Here is a 20,495-nt window from a genome sequence, read left to right as displayed (position 1 = left end):
TGGTCCAAGTGTGTGTGTGTGTGTGTGTGTGTGTGTGTGTGTGTGTGTGTGTGTGTGTGTGTGTGTGTGTGTGAGTGTGTGTGTGAGTGTGTGTGTGAGTGTGTGTGTGTGTGTTTCCTAGCTTGTCCTGAGGTCATCCTTGCCTCTCTGATGGTCCAATATTCACCCGACCACAGTTACCCCCGAGCTGAACCAGACCAGGGTCAGCCCCTCTCACCAGCATACTCTTGAGGCAGCATTGGCCTGTTAATCACTTTCTGAAAGGCTGCAATCCATTCCCGCTGGTCCCCTTCCGTCTCACAGGCAAAGAGGAACTTCCGGTCGGGGGTGACGATGGTGATACCGTGCTGCCAGTGGTGGCCCTGGGTGGAAGGGGGAAGGCCCTCCAGAACCGTGTAGCTGTTCTCCTTACTGCCAATGAAAACCTCGCCTCTGGCAAAGGCATCCTGAGGAGGAAGAAATCGACCCATCAGCCAGTATTTCTTAAAGCGTTTGTTACTACGTGCCAAGCACCAAGGACACCAGTGCAAATGGTGACACAATGCCTACCCTCAACCTGTTCCAGGTCTATTACTAGGTATCTAACGGAGGAGACGGGCACATATGCAACACAAATATAAAGTAAATAAACCTAAGTAGACTCAGTCATTAAATACAAGGTAGCATAGACAGGAAAGCAGTAGCAATTATGGGCAGAGACCAGGGAAGCCTTCAAGAGGCTTGCAGGTGGTTCAGTGGAGAGAGTGCTGGGTCCAGAGTCAGGAAGACCTGAGGCTAAATCTGGCACCAGACACTTACTAGCTGTGTGACCCTGGGCCAGTCACTTAACCCCTTTGCCTCAGTTTTCTCAAGTGTAAAGTGGAAGTCCTAACAGTAGCTACCTCTCAGGGTTGTTGCAAGCATCACATAATATTTGTGACGTGTTTAGCACAGTGCCTGGCTCATTCTAGGTCCTATAAAAATGCTTATTCCCTTCTTTTATGCAGAAGATGGTATCTGGGGGGCAGCTAGGTGGTTCAGTGAATAGAGCACCAGCTCTGGAGTCAGGAGGGCCTGAGTTCAAATCCAACCTCAGACACTTAACACTTACTAGCCATGTGACCTTGGGCAAGTCACTTAACCCCAATTGCCCTACCTTTCCCCCTCCAAAAAGACAAAAAACAACAATAAAATAAACAAAAAAAAGAAGATGGTATTTGAGGTGGGCCTTAAGGCAGACACTCCTTAGCAAGGCACTGCTATGCACAGTAGAGCACCCTACTGTCAGAGGACTTGGGTTCAAATCCCAGTTCTATCAATTACTACCTGGGTGATTGTGGATAAATTGATGAACCTCTTTGAGACTCGTTTTTTTTTTATCTGCAAAATGAAGGAGGCTGGATCAAACTGATTCTAGGGAGTTCCTTCTAACTCTAGATCTATGACCCCATGAACAGTTAGGTGGCACTGTGGATAGAGTACATCTGGAGTCAGGAAGACCTGAGTTCAAATCCAGCCTCACCCACTTATTAGCATGTGTGACCCAGGGCAAATCACGTAAGCCTGTTTGCCTCAGCTTCCTCATCTGTAAAATGAGCAGGAAAAGGAAATGGGAAACCACGCCAGGATCTTTGCCAAGAAAACCCCAAGCGGGGTCATTAAGAGTCTGAACAGAGTCCATGTGCAGTGCTAAGGAGGGTGAACAGTGTTGGCCTGCCAGCCAAGAGGCCTGGGCTCCTTTTGGGGTCACCAACTGGCTGTCACCCTAAAATGACTCTACCTCTCTGTAGCTCAATGCCTTCTCTGAAAAGCAATCCTTTCCCTTCCCAAGCACCTCTTAGGGTCAGGCTGACAATCAAATGAGGTCATGTAAATGGAATTCCTTTGAGAAGCATCTGCATGCCCCATCTGTCCTCATCTCTGCCTTCTGGCTTACCTGGTTTCCTTCAAATCTCAGCTGAAATCCCACTTTCTTAAGACTTTCTTGATTCCCCTTAACTGGAGCACCTTCGTTCTGAGATGCTCTATTTCTCCCGTCATATATGCTATGTTTGCACATGGCTCTTTGCTGGCCGCCTTTCCCGCTATGCAGAGACTACCTTTTGCCTTTCCTCATACCCTCAGGGGCTTAGCACAGTGTCTAGCACCTAGAAAGTACTGAATAAGTGCTGTCTACCTTTTACCAGAGTCTTTACAAAATGTTTGTACAAGGGGCATTATGGTACATAGCCACAGCAAGGCAGGAAGACCTGATTAAAATTCTGCCTCTGACTCATTCATGATCCTGGGCAGGGGACTCAATGTCCTCAGTGGCCACTCAGCCCTCAAAGACTAAATGACAGACAGGTTAAGTATGCATCGGTGGTGGGGGTTTTCCTACCAACAGTTCTTCACACTAGTGAGCTCTCTAGTCTGGAATGACATTTTTGTACAAATACCACACTGCATCTTCCCCATAATGGCATTCAACAAATCAATGATAACAACAAAGCCTCACATTTAAAGAATCTAGAAAGTTGGGGCAGCTAGGTGGTGCAGTGAATAGAGCACCAGGAGTCAGGAGGACCTGAGTTCAAATCCAGCCTCAGACACTTAACACTTACTAGCTGTGTGACCTTGGGCAAGTCACTTAACCCCAATTGCCCTGCATTCCCCCCTCCAAAAAGCAAAAAAAAAAAAAGAATCTAGAAAGTACTTTCTTTACATAGTTGTTACTCAGTAGTGCAGGTATTAATGTCTCTGTTTTATAGATGAGGAAAGGAGGGCTCAAGGTGACATGATGACTTGTCCAGGGTCACTCATTTCAGTTTGTAAAATAAGGGGGTTGGACAATATGAACTCTCAGATCCCTTCCAGCTCTAACACTCTTTTTAAAAATATAATTTTATTATCATTATTAAAATTAATAAGCATTTATTTCTCTCCTCCCACCAGCTCTGACATTCTAAGACCCCAGATTCCAATCTTTTCTCTGCTACCTATTCACTACCTGGGTGACTTAACCTCTCTGGGTTTTATGAAAAATAAGGGGGCTGGATTAAATGGTCTTTTAAGGTTCCATCCAGCATCACAATTCCCATCCTATGAAAGGACCATGATTGTCCCTAATTGGTGGTTATATTACAGAGCTAGACAAGACTTAGGGCTACTTTTCTCCTCTAAGAATGGATATTGGAAGTAAAGATGGAATGGCTGCCACACCACTCCAGAAACTTCAAAGTCTCAGAGTTGATCACTGTTTTTTGGTCTTTTATTTGATCATTTAGTAATTGAGGTTCCCAGGCTACTGTCCTGATCAGAGAAACCTGGAGCTTGGTTCCCTATTGGGTGATACCACAGGTGGATGTGGGAGATGGGGGTGGGGAAGAGAGGCACTTATGGGATTGTAGAAATCACTTAAGTTATCTGCATTAAGATATGGCAACCTTGGAACAAGAAGACAGAAACATCCTACATCATGGTTATGAGAATAGGAGAGGCTGTCTGAAATTGTCTGGGCTTCCCTGTTCCCTGCAATGCTTCCATGGGGGGCTATTGAGAGTTTTCTATAATTTATAGATAATTGGGCCTGAGACAAGATGGAATAAGGAGGAACAAATAGCCTTCATATCTAACTGGGTTTGTGTATAATTTCCTTGTGACCAGGGACTGCTTTGTTCTATGCCTTTGTATAGTAGGTGCCTAATACAATGCCTGGGATATATCAGGAACTTAATAAATGCTTACTTGATTATTTTATAATCAGCACCCATCTCCCCAGGTTGTTGTGAGGATCAGGTGAGAAAATGTCTAGAAAGAGCTTAGTACAGCATCTGGTATGGTAGGCACTATATAAATGTTATTATTGTGTATATAGTTATTGTGGAATATAATTATTGTATATATCTGCATTTGCTTATCTATGAATATATATATTTCCCCAATAGAACATAAGCTCTTTGAAAGCAGAGACTACTCACTTTGGTATCTGTATCTCTAGTACTTGGGACAGCGACTGGCATACTGTAGGCACGGAACAAAATGCTTGTTGAATTGAATTGGTTTGGCTTAATAACTCCTCCCCATCCTAGAGATGATTGTAGAGTCTAGAGACCAGTTAGAGAAGTTCATGGAATGTGGAGTTGATGGGTTCCATACATACTGAGTTCTCTTGTATAGCAGTGGCCAGCTGGCCACTGAAAGAAACAGTTCCTCCAATAAGAGCCTTTCTCCCCAACTAGAGGAGAGCCAGGACAGGGAAAAATCTGTAGGTAGAAACATTGATAAGAAGGCTATGGGCCATCTCCAGTCGTCCTGATCTATATCTGGCCACTGGACCCAGATGGCTCTGGAGGAGAGAGTGAGGCTGGTGAGTCTGTACAGCCCTCCCTCACTTAAATCCAATTCAATTGCAAGTCACAGCATTACCTTCCTGATGTCATGGTGCTCTTGGAGAAGGACAAATCACAACCATAACCATGGGTCTCAATGAGCATGAAGTTCAGTGGATGATGAGAATTATTTCAGAACATTTTTTGTTCCCCCATCTTGACTACCTGTGTCTGAGCTTTACTTTACCTGTCTCTGAGTCTTGTTTTCCTTATCTGTAAAATGGGGATAATAATAGCACGTACCCATATGGTAGTCAGGAAGATCAAATCAGATGAAATAAGAAACTCAATTGCTTTGGGAACAAATGGCCATTATTATGGGGATCTTGGGAGGGCTGAGAATTAGAAAGTTCCTGATTAGAAAAATGACAAAGGGTATTCTGGTCCCAATGAGGAGAGCAGTACACTTACATAATCCCAGCTCAAAGTCATCACAAAAGACTCTCCTCATTGGTGGAAGCCCACTACTCAATGCTCCACATCTGTGGGGAGGGGTGGCCAGAAGGTGAGACACTGATACCCATGAGGAAATGCCCTGAAGTCTCTAGTACATAATAATATACTATAATAATAATATAATAGCTGGGGAGAGGGACATGACAGAGATGTCACTTCTCTACATGCTGGCTTCTTCCCAGAATCTTTCTCTCCCTTCAGAGACCTTTCCTTCAAGAGAATCTGGAATCCAGTGTCTTCTTTCATTTTTTTTTAAAGCAATTGGGGTTAAGTAACTTGCCCAAGGTTACACGGCCAGTTATTTTGTGTGGGTGTTAAGTATCTGAGGCCGGAACCGATCCTAGGTCCTCCTGACTCTGGGGCTGGTGCTCTTACTCACCGCGCCACCTAGCTGCCCCAAGTGTCTTCTTTCTTGAAGCTAAAAGCCAGAAGACCAAGATTTCCCTCCTCCCCTCAAGCTCTTGCCAACTCTGCCCCTCACGTAGGTGTTAGAGCATTGAGTAATCAATCTCCATCAATCAGGAGAGTCTCAGGCAAATTGGCTTTGAACCATAGGTTATATTTATGCTGCTCTGAAGTATCTCAAGTTTCTCACAGTATCTAAGGCACAGAAAAATCATGGGGGTTGGAGTGACATAGGGGTGAAGAAGGGAATAAGACATATAGCGCCCCTGTCTTTGGGGTGAGAAGGAGTAAAATATATTGCCTTGATTCTGAAGGAGAAGAGGGAGTAAGACATGTATTGTCCCCATTTTGGGAGAAGGGAAGGAAGACATATCACCACCATTTTGGGTGGGTGTATAAAGGAGGGAGTAAGACATAAATTGCCCCCAGTTTTTTGGAGGGAAGCAGGGAGTAAGACATCACTTCAGTTTTTTGGGAGGAAGGGAGGAGGGCATATGTTGCCCTCATTTTTTGAAGGGGCGATGGTCTTCATTTTATCCTCTCACACTAACGTTATAAGTCAGCAAGAAATCCTTTTAGAAATCCTCAAAGGAAACACAGTACAATCTGTGACCTTACCAGAGGGTCTTTGAAATACATAAGCCGCCTGTCATCCATGGTGAACCAGCGTTTCTTGAAGCCTTCAGTTTGCTAGAGAAATAGAAATAAATGATTAAAGCATTGGTCTCAGGGTCAGGAGAACTGGGTTCTAGCTCCAGCCATTCTATTAACTTATGCTGGGACTGTGGGCAAGTCACTTCCCCTCCTCTGGCCTCAGTTTTCTCAAGAATAAAAAGGCAGGGGTTAGGCTACATGCCTGCTAAGGCTCTCTCTGGCTTGGAGATCTCAGGAGTCTATGATTCTAAGATATATGCTCTCCCTCCCTCAGCCAGTTCATAATTAATTGGATTGCCAGGAAATTTCAATCTTTTGCTGCCAAATTAATTTGGGACATCTAGTCCAGTCCTTACCTGGATAGACATCCACTCTGCAACATACCTGACAAGTAGTCAACCCATTGAAGGCCTTTGGGAAGGGGAGCTTACTATCCCCCGAGAAAATCCCTTTTACTTTTCTATAGCTATAATTGTTAGGAGATGGGCAGCTAGGTGGCGCAGTGGATAGCGCAACAGGCCTGGAGTCAGGAAGACTCATCTTCCTCACAAATTTGGCCTCGGATACTTACTTGCTGTGTGACCCTGGGCAAGTCACTTAACCCTCTTTGCCTCAGTTTCCTCATCTGTAAAATGAGCTGGAGAAGGAAATGGCAAACCACTCCAGTATCTTTGACAGGAATACCCCAAATGGGGTTATGAAGAGTCGGACACCACTGAAAAACCGCTCAACAACTGAAAACTGTTAGGTCTCTCAAATGGTATCTTGGTCCTCAGGTTTGAGACACAGCCATGTCTGAGATATGTGCCTCAGGAATATAGCAAGACTTCTTTATTAGTCATAAAGGGTTAACAAAGGGCTGCCTCGGTATTCCCAGCTTCTATCCTTCCACCACTAAACTTTGAGCCCCATCAGAAGGGAAAAATTGATCCCAGCTTGAGCCTCCAAAGAGGAAGGGCCAAAGAAGAAACCAGATTCCAGGGGGAATTTGTTTTGGGTAGTGAAAAGATCACTCTACCTCTCCTCCATCTTGAGAAGAAAGGAAAGAAAAGAAGCATTTATCGAATGCTAACACTGTGCTTTACAAATATTATTTCAATTGATCCTTACAACAACCTTGGGAGTAGCTGCTCTTATGAGCTCTATTTTACAGTTAAGGAAACTGAGGCAGACAGAGATTAAGTGATTTGCTCAGGCTCACACGGCAGTTGTGTCCGAGCTTAGATTTGAACTCAGGTCTTCCTTGTCTCCAGGTCCAGCACTCTATCCACTGTGCCACCTGTCTGCCTTCAAACTTGCCATCCCATTTGCCCCATTGAAAAACAATCAATGTATCTGATTGTCCTTTGTGGTAGAAAATAGTTAGTAGGGTATCCCACCTTTGGTCCTGTTTTCTCCATGTAGCCTTCTTTCAGGTAGTTTCTGGACAGCTTTGGCACGAGCTATAGCCAACAAAATACAGCAGACAGCACAATGTTAGGAAGACCCAAGAGAGAGACCCCACTGATCTTCGGCTTTCTTCTTGCTGACCTCCCTACTAATACTAGGAAGCTGGGCTTACCAAGTGCCTTCACTTCCCTTGACTCATGGTTGTGTGTGTGTGTGTGTTGTTACTAGAATCTTGGTGGGTAGGGTTATTGGTTGGAGGTTTTTTTTTGGGTGGAGGGAATGGGGAGAAATGAAGAGAAGGACTGTTTTTTAAATATGTGAAGCGGCCTTTTTAAAGAAACCACTTGGATTCCTATCTGGTTATAGAGGCTTAAGTGGTAGTTTAAATACCACAGACTGAGTTATTGCTATCTTTACTATCTTTGACAAGAAAACTTAAACAGGTTTAGTGTGAGCAGGGTTTAAAGACCATAATGTTTCCCATATGTTGTGGCACATGAGAGAGGATGGCTTTCAGAAGCCACCTGATGACAGGACATGGGGGTAAGGGGTAGGGGTGGGATGCCTGACCAAAGGGGAGTTACAGAGCTAGGCCAGGGGATCTTAACCCAGGTCCACAGACTCCTAAGAGGTCCATGGAAAGATTTCCAGGGATCCGTGAACTTGGATGGGAAAGAAATCAATCTTTATTTTCCCCAACTTCCACCTGAAATTGAGCATTTCCTTAAATTCTGAATGTAGGCAACAAACTGTAGTGTTAGCAGTACCTGTAGAAGTTATAGCTATTTGCACATCGTGTTACAGTTGTGGTAGGTAACCTGAAACAGTTTTTGGTCATCACTATTTTGATTACTCTAGCTATGCCCACAGCAGCTAAACAGGGTCTTTCTGTCTCCACACTCCTGTATCTCAGTAGGACTGGTTTCCTATGTATTTCATTTCATGCATTTCAAAACAATATTCTGAGAAGGGGTCAAGAGACTTCACTAGTCTGTCTATGAGATAAAGAAGGAAAGAACTCCGAAACTTTACCTTTCCAAATATAATTGAAAGCTTTTGGAATTAGCTGAGACCTTTGATATGGAGGCTGTGGTCAGTGAGAGAGAACACTAAAAGACAAGAGGCCGCCAAGTGTTTTAGCAGCAGCTCAAGTGAGAAGGCTCACCTTGGGGGAGGCCAGCCTTTTGTGGCAGCATTTTCTTATACTCACGGTTATCTGCTCCTAACAAAATGGCTTTCTTAAGCATAGATTTTCCATCCTGACTACTCTGCTTCCAGGGTCCCTAACGGGGAGCAAGAAAACAGAGACTGGTGATTCCTCTAAAGTTAATGCCCTCCCCTTTCAGACTGCCTTCCAGCTATTCCATATATTGTATATAGCTAGTTATTTATGGGTTGCTTCTCCCATTAGAATGTAAGCTTCTTGAGGGCAGGGACTGCTTTCCTCTTTCTCCATATCCCTAGAGCTTAGCATAATGGCTAACACACCCAGTTACTGACTGATGGGATTGGAGGGCAGAGTCATAAACATTTCTGGATATCTCAGGCAGAGAAGGGAAATTTCAGCCTATAGCATGAAAGCCACAGCCAAAATGAGACCAAACGTGGAGCTTGGCGACCACTGGCGAGAGGAATAATCCTAGCTTTAAACTCTTAGGGTTTCATCCGAATGTTGGGGTCATGATGTAATCTGATCCGCTCACTTTCTCTTCTGATTTTGACTTCAATTTTTGTTTCCTTTTATCCAGCTAATTTTTTTCCCCCTTGCTTTTGGATTTTGTCCTCATTTCCTTAGCCCCATGTAAAAAAAAAAAATGTGGGTAAAGACTAAGTGGCCCAATTTTCTTTTCATTCCAGGATAGCTGTCTACTTCCTGGAGGACTCTCCCATCATGCAATTCAACAAGCATTTATTAAATGCACACTGTATTAGGTGTTGTGGACTGAGATTGAGACTGGATCTGTGATTTCATCGGGATAGGGGGATCTCATATGATGGAATTGGGGAGGGGGGAGGGAAGAAGAGACATAAAGACAGAAACAGTCCCTGCCTTCAAGGAGCTATAATTTATTGGAGGGGGTAGAGAAGAGGGCAATGTGCATAAGTGAATACACAATATTTGTATAGTTGTATACAATTGGGGGGGGGTGGCATCTGGGCTGTCCTTTGGAAAGATTTTAGGATTCTTCATTCTTCTATCCTTCTGGTTGGTCAAGTCTCTTCCCCACTAGCTAATCCATCCTTCCCTCGGCTGACAAAGTGATGTTCCTAAAGGACAGGTCTAAACATGTTACTGACTCTCACTACTCTGGCTCCCTATTGACTCCAGAATCATAAAATCCTCTATTTGGCATTTGAAAACCTTGTATACCCTGACCTCTTCCAAGCTTAATAAATGCTTGTTGACAGGTTACAATGCAGCGGACGGGCAATGGGCAGGGAGGGCATTCTAAGCATGGGAAACAGCCTGTACATAAGCATGGAAATGGAATGTCCTTTACATTTTGTGCTGACTTATGGGAAATGCTCTCTCTCTCTCTCCCTCTCCCCGCTTTCTACACCCCCCCCCTTTGACTTTTGGAGACAACACACACTCTCCCAATTTTCCTTCCAATCACTCACTGTTTGTTTCCTTTGCTGATTCCTCATTTCCACCTCCACCCTCCATTCCTTAAGGCTGACGTTCTGTCCCTTACTTTCTCCTTTACTTCTGCTACAATAACTCATTTGGGAATCTCATTTTCTTCCATGAGTTCACCTACCATCTCTTTGAGGACTTCCTTCCTGAGCCAACTCCAGACCAATCTCTCTTGCCGCTGACAGGGCATCTCTGCCTGGATGTCTTACTAGCACCTTGAGCTCAACATGAGGACTGAGATTCTCCTTCAAAACCTACTTCTCCTTATGACTTCACTATTTCTATTTCCCTAATGGTCTCCTAGGCTCAAAACCTTTTGTACCTTTGACTCTTTTACCTCCCTTCCTATCTCTTTCTCTTATCTTGTCCATTTTACCTCCCAAATCAACTCCTGAATCATTCCCCTCCTCTCTATTCCCACTGCCATTATCCTAGGGTAATGGCATTGATCAGGAGAGTCACCAATCAATCTAGGGAGTTGCCAAACTAATTTCATGAGTTTGTAGAATAAGTCTTTATTTGAAAGGTAAGGGGCAACCCCCTTGCCATGAAGGGTAGGGACATATGCACTTCTGCCATATTTGAGGATACAGAATTCTAATTATTTTTCAGTGACCTCCAAGTCAGCACCTCCAAGATGGATAGATACCTTGACAGACTCAAGAGGATGAACTATTGTCAAACTCTTTTTTCATGGTCTATAAAATTGAGCAGACATAGGGCAGCTAGGTGGCACCAGCTCTGGAGTTAGGAGGACCTGAGTTCAAATTCGGCCTCAGACACTTAACACTTAACTAGTTGTATGACCTTGGGCAAGTCACTTAACCCCAACTACCCTGCCTTCCCCCTTCCAAAAAAAAAAAAACATTGAGCAGATAGACTACAGCAGAAAGAGCTGAGCAGAGTCAATTTGTTTTCCAAAGGAAAGGGGGGGGGGGGAAGCTACATCCACACAATATTGTCCTGAACTACTCACCCCCCTATCCCCTCCACCAACATCCCTGCCCTCAAGGACCAGGTGATGGTTGTTTTAGGGAGGAAATATATGAGAGATGCATAAGTTTGCTCACTCAAAGAAAAGATCCTGAGAGTAGACTTTTCCCAGCCCAAGAGACAGTAGCAACTACGGAATTGACATATTTCCTGAAGAAGGACATGGCAAGAGTAAGTGTGTGCTCATCCAGACAGCTTGTGATGGTGGTTTATGGGTAATCTTCATGAGCTTCTACCTCCTGTGTAAAAATAGAAGGACTTGGGGCAGCTAGGTGGCACAGTGAGTAGAGCACCGGCCCTGGAGTCAGGAGGACACTTAACACTTACTAGCTGTGTGACCTTGGGTAAGTCACTTAACCCCAATTGCCCCTCCAAAAAGCAGGGGAAAAAAAGGACTTAAAAATTCCTGGGCAGTGTAATTCCTAGAAAGAATCTAGGAAGAGCTAGCCTTGGGAGTTGCTTTATGGGTGACCCCAAGTCCAAAAGTCAGGATGCTGGATATTATATAGAAATAAGATGATTTCAAGCATGTCATATCCATTCTGGTCCTCAGTTTCCACATTTATAAAATGAAGAATTTGTGGAGTCACAGAATAGCCTTAAAAGGACCTTAGAGGTCATCTAGTTAAATTCACTGACTGCTCTCCATTCCCCCCCCCCCCCAATTCAGAAACTTTTTCTATGGGAGAAGTTCTTAACCTTGGGTCCATGGGCCCGTAAGGGGTCCTTAAAAAGATTTCAGGGGGGCCACATAATCCCTGAAGAGAATCATATCTTGAAGAAAGAAGATCACTACATGACCCCTTCAGCTGAAGGATGAAAGCCGTTTGTACAAAAAGCTGAATTTCTTCTAATTCTTCAGAGCCCAACTTAGATGCCCCCTGTTCCATGAAGGGGAACAAGAGATCTGGACCTTGCCATCCCCTGCTATCACTGTTGTTGCTATCTGTCCTTCGTTCTTGAAGAGGACCGTGACAGCCCTGCTATTATAGTGAGTTATGTGGACATGGGTCTGATGTGAAAGGCTGTTTGTTACTGCCTAGCTTCTTTCTAGGGAAGACTAAGTCCTCAGAGATCTTTTTGAAAAGGAACTCATTTAAATATTGGTGTTATTATATATTGTTATATATGTGCATGTACATGTATAAATTTACATACACATGTATATGTGTGCATACGTAGGGAAGTATGAGTTTATGGGCTCCTGCCTTTGGTCTTCCTCATTTTCTGTGGGCTAAAATATAGGATGGCCCATCCTTGATACCAACATTGTTGCCTTATGTACTGGGAGAAAGGGACCTTGTTACCAGCATTTGGGGAAATGTAGACACAAGCTAGACCTAATCTATACTTGGAGACTTTCCTGGAGTTGTCACAGGTAAGGGGGGTGGGCCAAATGAGAGAATGTGACTTTACTGGGTCAGCCCAGAGGCTTTGGGGCTCTCATTGCCATCATCTTTGGCTACTGTAATAGGCTTCTAAATGTCTTCTGTCTTCTTTCTTGTCTGTCCAGTCCAACTCTCATCTTATTGCCTGAAAATTTGTTTATAAACATATATCTGGTCATGACATTCATCTTCTTGAAAATATTTGGTGGCTACTCATTATTTATTAAAATTCAGTTTCCTTTGTCTGGCATTCAGGCTCCTCCAAAGTCTGGCCCCTTTCCCATCTGATTTTGTATTACTCCCTTCCAGATAATCCAGGCTCCAGCCCCATGACTGCTGACGCTAAGAACACACCTTTCCCATTTCCTTGTCTGGCTCACTCTGTGTCCCATGCCTCAAACGTTCTCCTTCCCCTTCTGGTTTTGTAAGTTTAAATTTCTTCTCATCAAGAAAAAACACCTTTTAAAGTCTGAGAGCTCTAACTGATGCAATGACAAGCCATGATTCCAGATGACCAAAGATGAAGCATGTAACTCAACTCCAGGCTTGGGGGATAGATTCAAGCCACTGAATTTTTGGACATTGTCAATGGGGGAATTTGCTTTATTTGACTACGCTTATTTATTACAAGCATTTTCTTCTCTCTCTCTCTCTCTCTCTCTCTCTCTCTCTCTCTCTCTCTGTTCAATGAGGGAGAGAGGATAGGAGGGAGAGAAAATAAATATTTGTTAATTGAAAATAAAATTTAAAAGTTTAATTTCTTTTGGTCATTATTATCCATGAAATCTTCCCTTATTTCTCCCTTATTATTCAAATAAACTGAATTTAGGAACAACCTTCCCCCTCAGACCTCATATGGCATTTTACTTTGTACCTCTTTACCAACTTATATCCTTTATATGGCATTATTACATATTATAGTTATTTATGTATCTATGCCTTGAAGCATCTAGGTGGTGTAGTGCATAGAGTGTCTACCCTGAAGTCAGAAGGACCTGAGTTCAAATCTACCCTCAGACACTTACCAGCAGAATGACCCTGGGCAAGTCACTTACTCCTCTTTGCCTCAGTTCTATGCTGTAAGCTCGTGAGGGCAACATCTTACCTAAACTTTCTATCTTCCCTAGGTCCTAGAATAGGGTATTCACCCACTAAGTATTCAAAAAATGTTTAATTAAATTTATTAAATTAGACCACTGGGGATAACAGGCCTAGCTGACAGGTTTAAGCCAGGGGGAATCTGTTTCTCTTCCATTGCTAACTTTAAAGGACATTGTTGCTGCCTGGTCCCACAATTTTCCATGTAATTGCCTTACCTCCTGAACTCTCAGGGTTTTAAGCAGGTTTTTCAAAAACATCAATTTTAGTCAGAGATTGTAGGTGGGAATGGTAAGGGACCTGTATAAGTCTTCAGAAGATTAAAGTAAGTAAAGTTGTTGGTAAAGTCAACTTGAGGCCTGAAGAAACTGGAGTAGGCCTTTTCCAAGGGGTGGGGTAGGGACTGAGACCAGCTGCTGAATGGGTGACCTTTGTTGATGACCTATGTTGCAGTGACAAATGACTCTCTCTAACTGTAACTGCCACGAGAGATGGAGAGAAAGAGAAAAAAATCTTTATCTAAGTTGCACACCCAAATGAGAACTGGTAACTTAACTTTTCCTCATGAAACACTCAATGGGGCACACCTTAATTCTCCTTTACAATGCTAGAGAAAATCATCTTGGGATATGCATCTAGACATCCTGCAGGTCCTGTCCTTAACTGGCAGCTCTCCATTAAGCTTGGGTGATGTATCAGGGAGAATGAAATGGTGAATAACTAAGAAAGGATTGATTTAGAACTCCTTAAAAGGGCAAGACAAACCCATGTGGTAAGTTAAGATGTTCCCAATGGTATCTGAGAATATTTGACATCTCTGATAATCCAGCAGTTGGCAGTGAAAACAATTTTGAGTTACCACCTCACATCCTTCAAATTGGGAACAAAATGTCTAAAAGCAATGAAAGACAATGATGGTGAGGCTGTGGAGAAACAGGCACATTCATTCACTGCTGGTAGAAATGTAAACTTTTAAAAATTTTTTGAAAAATAATTTAGCAGAACCATTCTGGAGAATAATTTGGAACTATGCCAAAAGAGCTAGAAAACGATGTTTATTTACCCTCTGATCCAGCAATACCACTACTAGGCCTATATTGCAAAGAGATCAAAGAAATAGAAAAAGGACCTACATGAACAAAAATATTTATAGCAGTTCTTTTTTGTGGTGGCAAAGAATTGGAAATTGAGAGCTTTGCCCATCAGTTGAGGAACGGCTGAACAAGTTGTGGTATATGAATGTAATGGAATACTATTGTGCTACAAGAAATGATGAGCACTCAGATGTCAGGGAAACCTGGAAAGACTTAAATGAACTAATGCTGAGTGAAGTGGGCAGAAGCATGAGAACATTGTACACAGTAATAGCCACAATGTGCAATGACTAACTTTGATAGACTATTCTCTTCTTAGCAATGCAAGGATCCAAGACAACTCCAAAGGACTCATGATGGAAAATGCTGTCCACATCCAGAATCTCAATGTAGATTGAAGTATGTTATTTGCTTTTTTTTCTTTTCTGTTTCTTATTTTTTGTGGTTTCTCCCATTGGTTCTGATTCTTCTCTACAACATAACTAGTGTGAAAATAGGTTTAATATAAATGTATATGTAGAACCTATATCTCTTGGGGTAGAGGTAGGGGAGAGATGGGGAGGAAATTTGGAACTCAAAATCTCATGGAAGTGAATGTTAAAAACTAAAATAAATAAATATTTTAAAAAGAAGAAGAAATGATGAGCAGGATGGTTTCAGAAAAAAAAAATATGGCAAAACCTATGTGAACTGAAGCAAAGTGAAGTGAGAAAAACTGGCAGTCCATTGTACACAGTGATAGCAATGTTGTAACCATGCTCATCTGTGAAAGATCCAGGAGAGTTCCAAAGAATTGATGACGAAAAAATGCTATCCACCTTCAGAGGGAGAACTAATGAACTCTTGAGTGCAAATCGAAGCATAATTTTTCTCACTTTCTTTATTTTTGTGTTTTTTTTCAATATGGCTGCTAGGTGGCGCAGTGGATACAGTGCTGGGTCTGGAGTCAGGAAGACTCCTCTTCCTCAGTTCAAATCTGCACCACATTTATTAGCTGTGTGACCCTGGGTAAGTCACTTACCCCTGTTTGCCATAGTTTCCTCATATGTAAAATGAGCTAGAGAAGGGAATGGCAGACCCTTCCAGTATCTTTGCCAAGAAAACCCCATACTGGCTCATAGAGAGTTTGACTTGATTGAAACGACTGAACAACAAACAACAATGGCTAACGTGGAAATAAATACGTTTTGTATGAATTTGCATGCATCATTCATATCCTATTCCTTGCCTGCTCAGTGGGTGCGGGAGGGGGTGGGAGGGACGGGGAAAATCTGGAATGCAAAACTTAAAAAGAAAAGAATATTTAAAATAAATAATAAAAATTTTAAAGGGCAATTTGGCAGCATATAGTAAAAGTTACAAAAATAACCTATTACAAAATAATTTCGCTGCTGGATATATGCTCTGAAAAGGTTTTTTTTTCCTTCCCTTGAAAAAGGAACTATCTGTTCAAAGATTTTCATAGCACCCTTACGTACGACTGAAAGAAAATGGAAAAAATTAGTGTCCAAGAACAGGGAAATGTATGGTACTTTAGCATAATGGAATATTATAATGCAATTAATTAAGATGAGGTAATACAAAGGAGTCTGGAAAGACCTTGACAAAATTATGCAACGTGAAAAAAAGCAGAAATAGAAGGATGGGATATTGATATGATCAAAGAAGAAGAGGAATCGAGGCTGAACAGACAGAATTCTGACAGGGATGTGGAGGGAGGAAGTGAAAGTGTCATGGAATTAATTTAAGAGTAAATAGTCATTAAGCAAGTTTAATTGTTTGGAATGATGTTCTATATCAAGTTTTTGATGAAACTTAAAATAAAAGATTATTCCCATTTATATGTACTGACAAGATGGCACCAATTCTTGGGTCAAGGAAGGATATCTTTTGATTTATCTACTTTAGCAGGGTCTGAACTAGCCACTGAGCAAAGACACAATTTTCCCTAGGTTTACATGCCTTTTTGGCAGCTGGAGTTGGGGGGGAGGGGAGAAGGTGATTAAAAAGGGGGTGGTGCTGATGGGAGAACTGTGGCAGCTAAGTGGCACAGTGGATAGATGGCAGGGCCTGGAGTCAGGAAGATTCATTTTCCTGAGTTCAAATCTGGCCTTAGATACTTTACTAGCTATGTGACCCTGGACAAGTCACTTAACCCTGTTTGCCTCAGCTGGAGAATGGTAGGACCACATCACCCACTGGAAACACTAAGATATTACTTCAGTAAAATATGAATCAACTCACATCAATATCACTGGCCCCAGGAAATGCCACTTGTAAGTAATGGAATCGGGCTGCCCGGATGGCATTGAACCAATCCACAATTTCCTGAGGAGAAGAAAAGAAATCAGGGAAATGAAACAAACACTGTTAGGAGACTGTTCTTGAGAAATTAGACTTGCTGCTTCCATCCAGGGGACTGGTCAGAACTGTGGACAGAGGAGGAGAAGGCATCAGTCAAAACAGAGCATGTTTATTGGGAACTAATAAGCAAAATCCTCCAAACTGGAAAGGTAGCTCCACTCTCGGGGGCTGACTGCCAGCTTCACTTCCCTTCCTCAGACATTTTCCAAGTGGCTTTGTCTCTAAAGAGGAGCTGATTGCAATCCTTGGGGGTAATTTTCCCATAAAGGAGTCTGATGAACTCTGAAATGTCTCTGAAATCATCCCATATTATCCTGAATGCTTGTGGAGCATCACATTGGCAAAATGCTATTTCCAAGTGATTCCTATCAAGGACATTTCCATAACACTTTCCCTCCTTCCCCACCTCCACCCAGGTACTCTTCTAAGATCCTCCGTCTTCCAAGACTGCTTCTGGGACTAACTTCAGACCATCAGAGCCTCACATAGCCACAGTTGTTGTCAACTAGTCGATCTCAGTCATGTTCAACTATTTGTGATTCCATTTTGGGGTTTTCTGGCAAAGCTACAAGAGTGCTTTGTGCCATTTCCTTTTCCAGCTCATTTTATAAATGAGGAAACTGAGGCAAACAGGGTGACATGGCTTGCCCAGGATCACACAGCTAGTAAATGTAGATGAGTCTTCTTGATTCCAAGCCCAGTGTTCTATCCACTGGGCAACCTAGCTTTGCATTTCACAAAGTGCCATATTTGATTGATGATGGCCTTGGGCACTCTCTAGTTATTTACAGTCACACAGGTAGCTAGGTAGCTATGTTGGCTTGGAGCCAGGAAGACCTGAATTCAAACTCTGTCTTAGATACTTGCTAGCTGTGTGACCCTGGCCAAGTCACTTAATCATTTAATGCTTCAGTTTCCTTATTTATAAAAGGGGGCTATTAAGAATATCTATTGGGGGCGGCTAAGTGGCTCAGTGAATAGAGCGCCAGCCCTGGAGTCAGGAGGACCTGAGTTCAAATCCAGCCTCAGACACTTAACACAAAACTAGCCATGTGATCTTGGGCAAGAAACTTAAACCCAATTGCCCCTCCAAAAAAAAGTTAAAAAAAAAAAAGAATATCTACCTTGCAGGGTCATTATAAGGATCAAATGAGGTAACTTATAAAGTACTTTGTAAATATTAAAGAGTTATAAAAACACCAGCTACTATTATAGAAAAGACAGCATGGAAAAGCTGAGAAGATCTAGGTTCAAGCCTTACTTCTAATGCATACTGATTGTGTGACCCTGGGCAAGTCATTTCACTTTCAAAAGTGTTCTAGGTAAGTCTCCAAGACTATAAGTTGTAGAGATGGGTGCCAACCTGCATTGATAGAGAGTTTTCTCATTTGGCAGTTCCATGTCCCAGTGAAATCTCAGGTCTAGTCGCTATTGCTATCCCTTATGACAACAATAATAGCTAGCATTTAGATTGAGTTTTGGGGCAGCTAGGGGGTGCAGGCAGTGGCTAGAGTGCCAGGCCTGGAGTCAGGAAGACTTGAGTTCAAATTTGAGCTTGTTGTGTGACCCTGGGTAAGTCACTTACTTAACCATGTTTGCCTCAGTTTCCTCATCTGTAAAATGACCTGGAGAAGGAAATGGCAAACCACTCCAGGATCTTTGCCAAGAAAACCCCCAATGGGATCACAAAGAGTCAGACAGGACTGAAACCAATCAAACAACATACAGAGCTTGAAGTTTTACAGAGCACTTCACAAATATTATTGATCTTCACAACAACCCTGGGAAATAGGTAGTATTATTATTATTCCCATTTTCACAAATGAGGAAACTGAGGCCAACAGAGTGACTTGTCCAGGGTCACACAGCTAGTAAGTGTCTGAGGAAGGATTTGAACTTGGGTTTTCCTGACTCCAGGTCCAGCGCTCTATCCCCTGTACCATCTAGTTGCCTCAACAAGTGCATAAGAACACCATCCATCCACAGGATGCTGTTCTAAATAAGTTACTAGAAACTGCTTGGGTCAAAGATAATTTTTTGTTCTGTGTGGTTTTTTTTTAGAAAGAGCCCTGAATTTGGAGTCAGAGGACCTGGGTTCAAATCTTATTCTCTTTTTTAAAATTAATTTTTCTTTTTTATCATGAACATAATCATCAACAAACAAATATTTCAATGTACAAATAAGAACAGGAAGGAGGCTTGTATAGGGAATTGTAAACTAGTGGTACACACTTTTTTTTTAAAAGAAATATATACATATATGTAGCAGCTAGGTGGTGCCATAGCACACAGAGTGCCAGGCCTACAGTTAGAAAGACTCATCTTCCTGAGTTCAAATCTGCCCTCAGACACTTTCTAGTTGTGTGACCCTGGGCAAGTCACTTAACCCTGTTTGGCTCAGTTTCTTCATCTGTAAAATGACCTGGAGAAGGAAATGGCAAACCACACTAGGATCTTTGCCAAGAAAACCTCAAATGGGGTCATGAAGACATGACTGAAAAACAATTGAATAACAACAAATCTTACAAGGCAGTAACACAACCGCCAAGCTCTACTTTTTATTTTCCATGGAGTGTAGCGGAAAGTAGGCTAGTTTCAAACCCACCCCCTTTACTTACTAACCTCGTGACCTAAGGCAAGTCAACTGGACTCAGTTTCCTCATTTCTAAAAGGAGGACATTTAAGACCTATAATAGCTATCTCTCCGATCTTTCATCGAATGACATGATGTATTTGTGAAGCTGAGAAACCTTTGTGTAAAAATTTCAGAGTGAAGTGGGGTCTGACACAGTGTATCAGAGGCAACTGTGGGGCAGAGGAAATAGCACTGGGTTTAGAGTCAGCAGACCTGGGTTTGAATGCTGATTCTGTCACTCACTAGCTCTGTGAGATTGGGAAAATCACTTAACTGTTCTGTGTCTAATCATCCTTGACCTTTATTATCAAATGATATAATATTTGTAAAGCACTGCTTTAGCACATTTGGCAAACAGTAGGAGCTTAATGAATGCTTGTACTTCACAGAGATGTTATAAAGAGGAAATGAGATATTGAAAACAATGTGATTTGTAAATACTGAAATTTGAAATAAATGTCATTGATTCTTCGTATTATCATTATTGCATAGAGTTAGAACAGAATCAGTCTCACAGATATCGTGTTAAATGGAAATATGGAGAAAGATTCTTAATGAAGCACCGTGGCTATAGTAGCTCATGAGGGTTTCCATGGGAAATTTGGAAAGCTATCATATTAACTCATGCATAAGCACCTCCCCCATTCCAGTATTATCTCTTTTTTCTTTTTGGGGGGGGTGAGTCAAGGTAATTGGGCTTAAGTGACTTGCCCAAGGTCACACAGCTAGTAAGTGTCAAGCATCTGAGGCTGGATATGAACTCAGGTTCTCCTGACTCCAGGGCTGGTACTCTGTTCATTGCACCACCTAGTTACACCCCCAGTATTACTTCTGAAGACTGGAAATCACAACCTGGCAAAATGTTCATACCTGGATGTTCTGGCAAAGACTGGGTGTGGTTATTCAGCTATAGCCACTCTTAGACAAAGCAGATTGGTAATGCCCCTGGGAGAAATGGCCATTGATATTTGAGGGCAAGCTGAGCAGAAGTCAGGAGCCAATGAAGCCAAGGGTGGCCCACTGTAGAAGGGG

General features: G+C 42.5%; 2 protein-coding genes across 3 annotated transcripts in view; both read right to left on the bottom strand.

Annotated features, from left to right (window-relative positions):
• ADAP1 (ArfGAP with dual PH domains 1) overlaps window positions 1-20,495 on the bottom strand; it is a 171,744-nt gene that overhangs the window by 6,518 nt on the left and 144,731 nt on the right. Inside the window, exons 7-10 of one of the 2 annotated variants that reach the window (XM_069084872.1) lie at window positions 16,709-16,792; window positions 7,244-7,306; window positions 5,829-5,900; window positions 218-446 (exon numbers count right to left, since the gene is read on the bottom strand). In XM_069084872.1, the coding sequence (XP_068940973.1) occupies window positions 218-446; window positions 5,829-5,900; window positions 7,244-7,306; window positions 16,709-16,792 (448 nt within the window). The remainder of the gene's footprint in view (window positions 1-217; window positions 447-5,828; window positions 5,901-7,243; window positions 7,307-16,708; window positions 16,793-20,495) is intronic. The other variant, XM_069084873.1, reaches the window with a different exon arrangement.
• Window positions 1-20,495, bottom strand: part of PRKAR1B (protein kinase cAMP-dependent type I regulatory subunit beta) — a 716,155-nt gene that overhangs the window by 564,515 nt on the left and 131,145 nt on the right. The gene's annotated exons all lie outside the window — the stretch shown is intronic.

Source organism: Petaurus breviceps, unplaced genomic scaffold, assembly GCF_028583685.1.
Source record: "Petaurus breviceps papuanus isolate PSGF00001 unplaced genomic scaffold, PetGlider_PUasm1.0 175, whole genome shotgun sequence".
NCBI classification, from domain to species: domain Eukaryota; kingdom Metazoa; phylum Chordata; class Mammalia; order Diprotodontia; family Petauridae; genus Petaurus; species Petaurus breviceps.
This window is presented reverse-complemented; position numbering and strand designations above follow the sequence as displayed.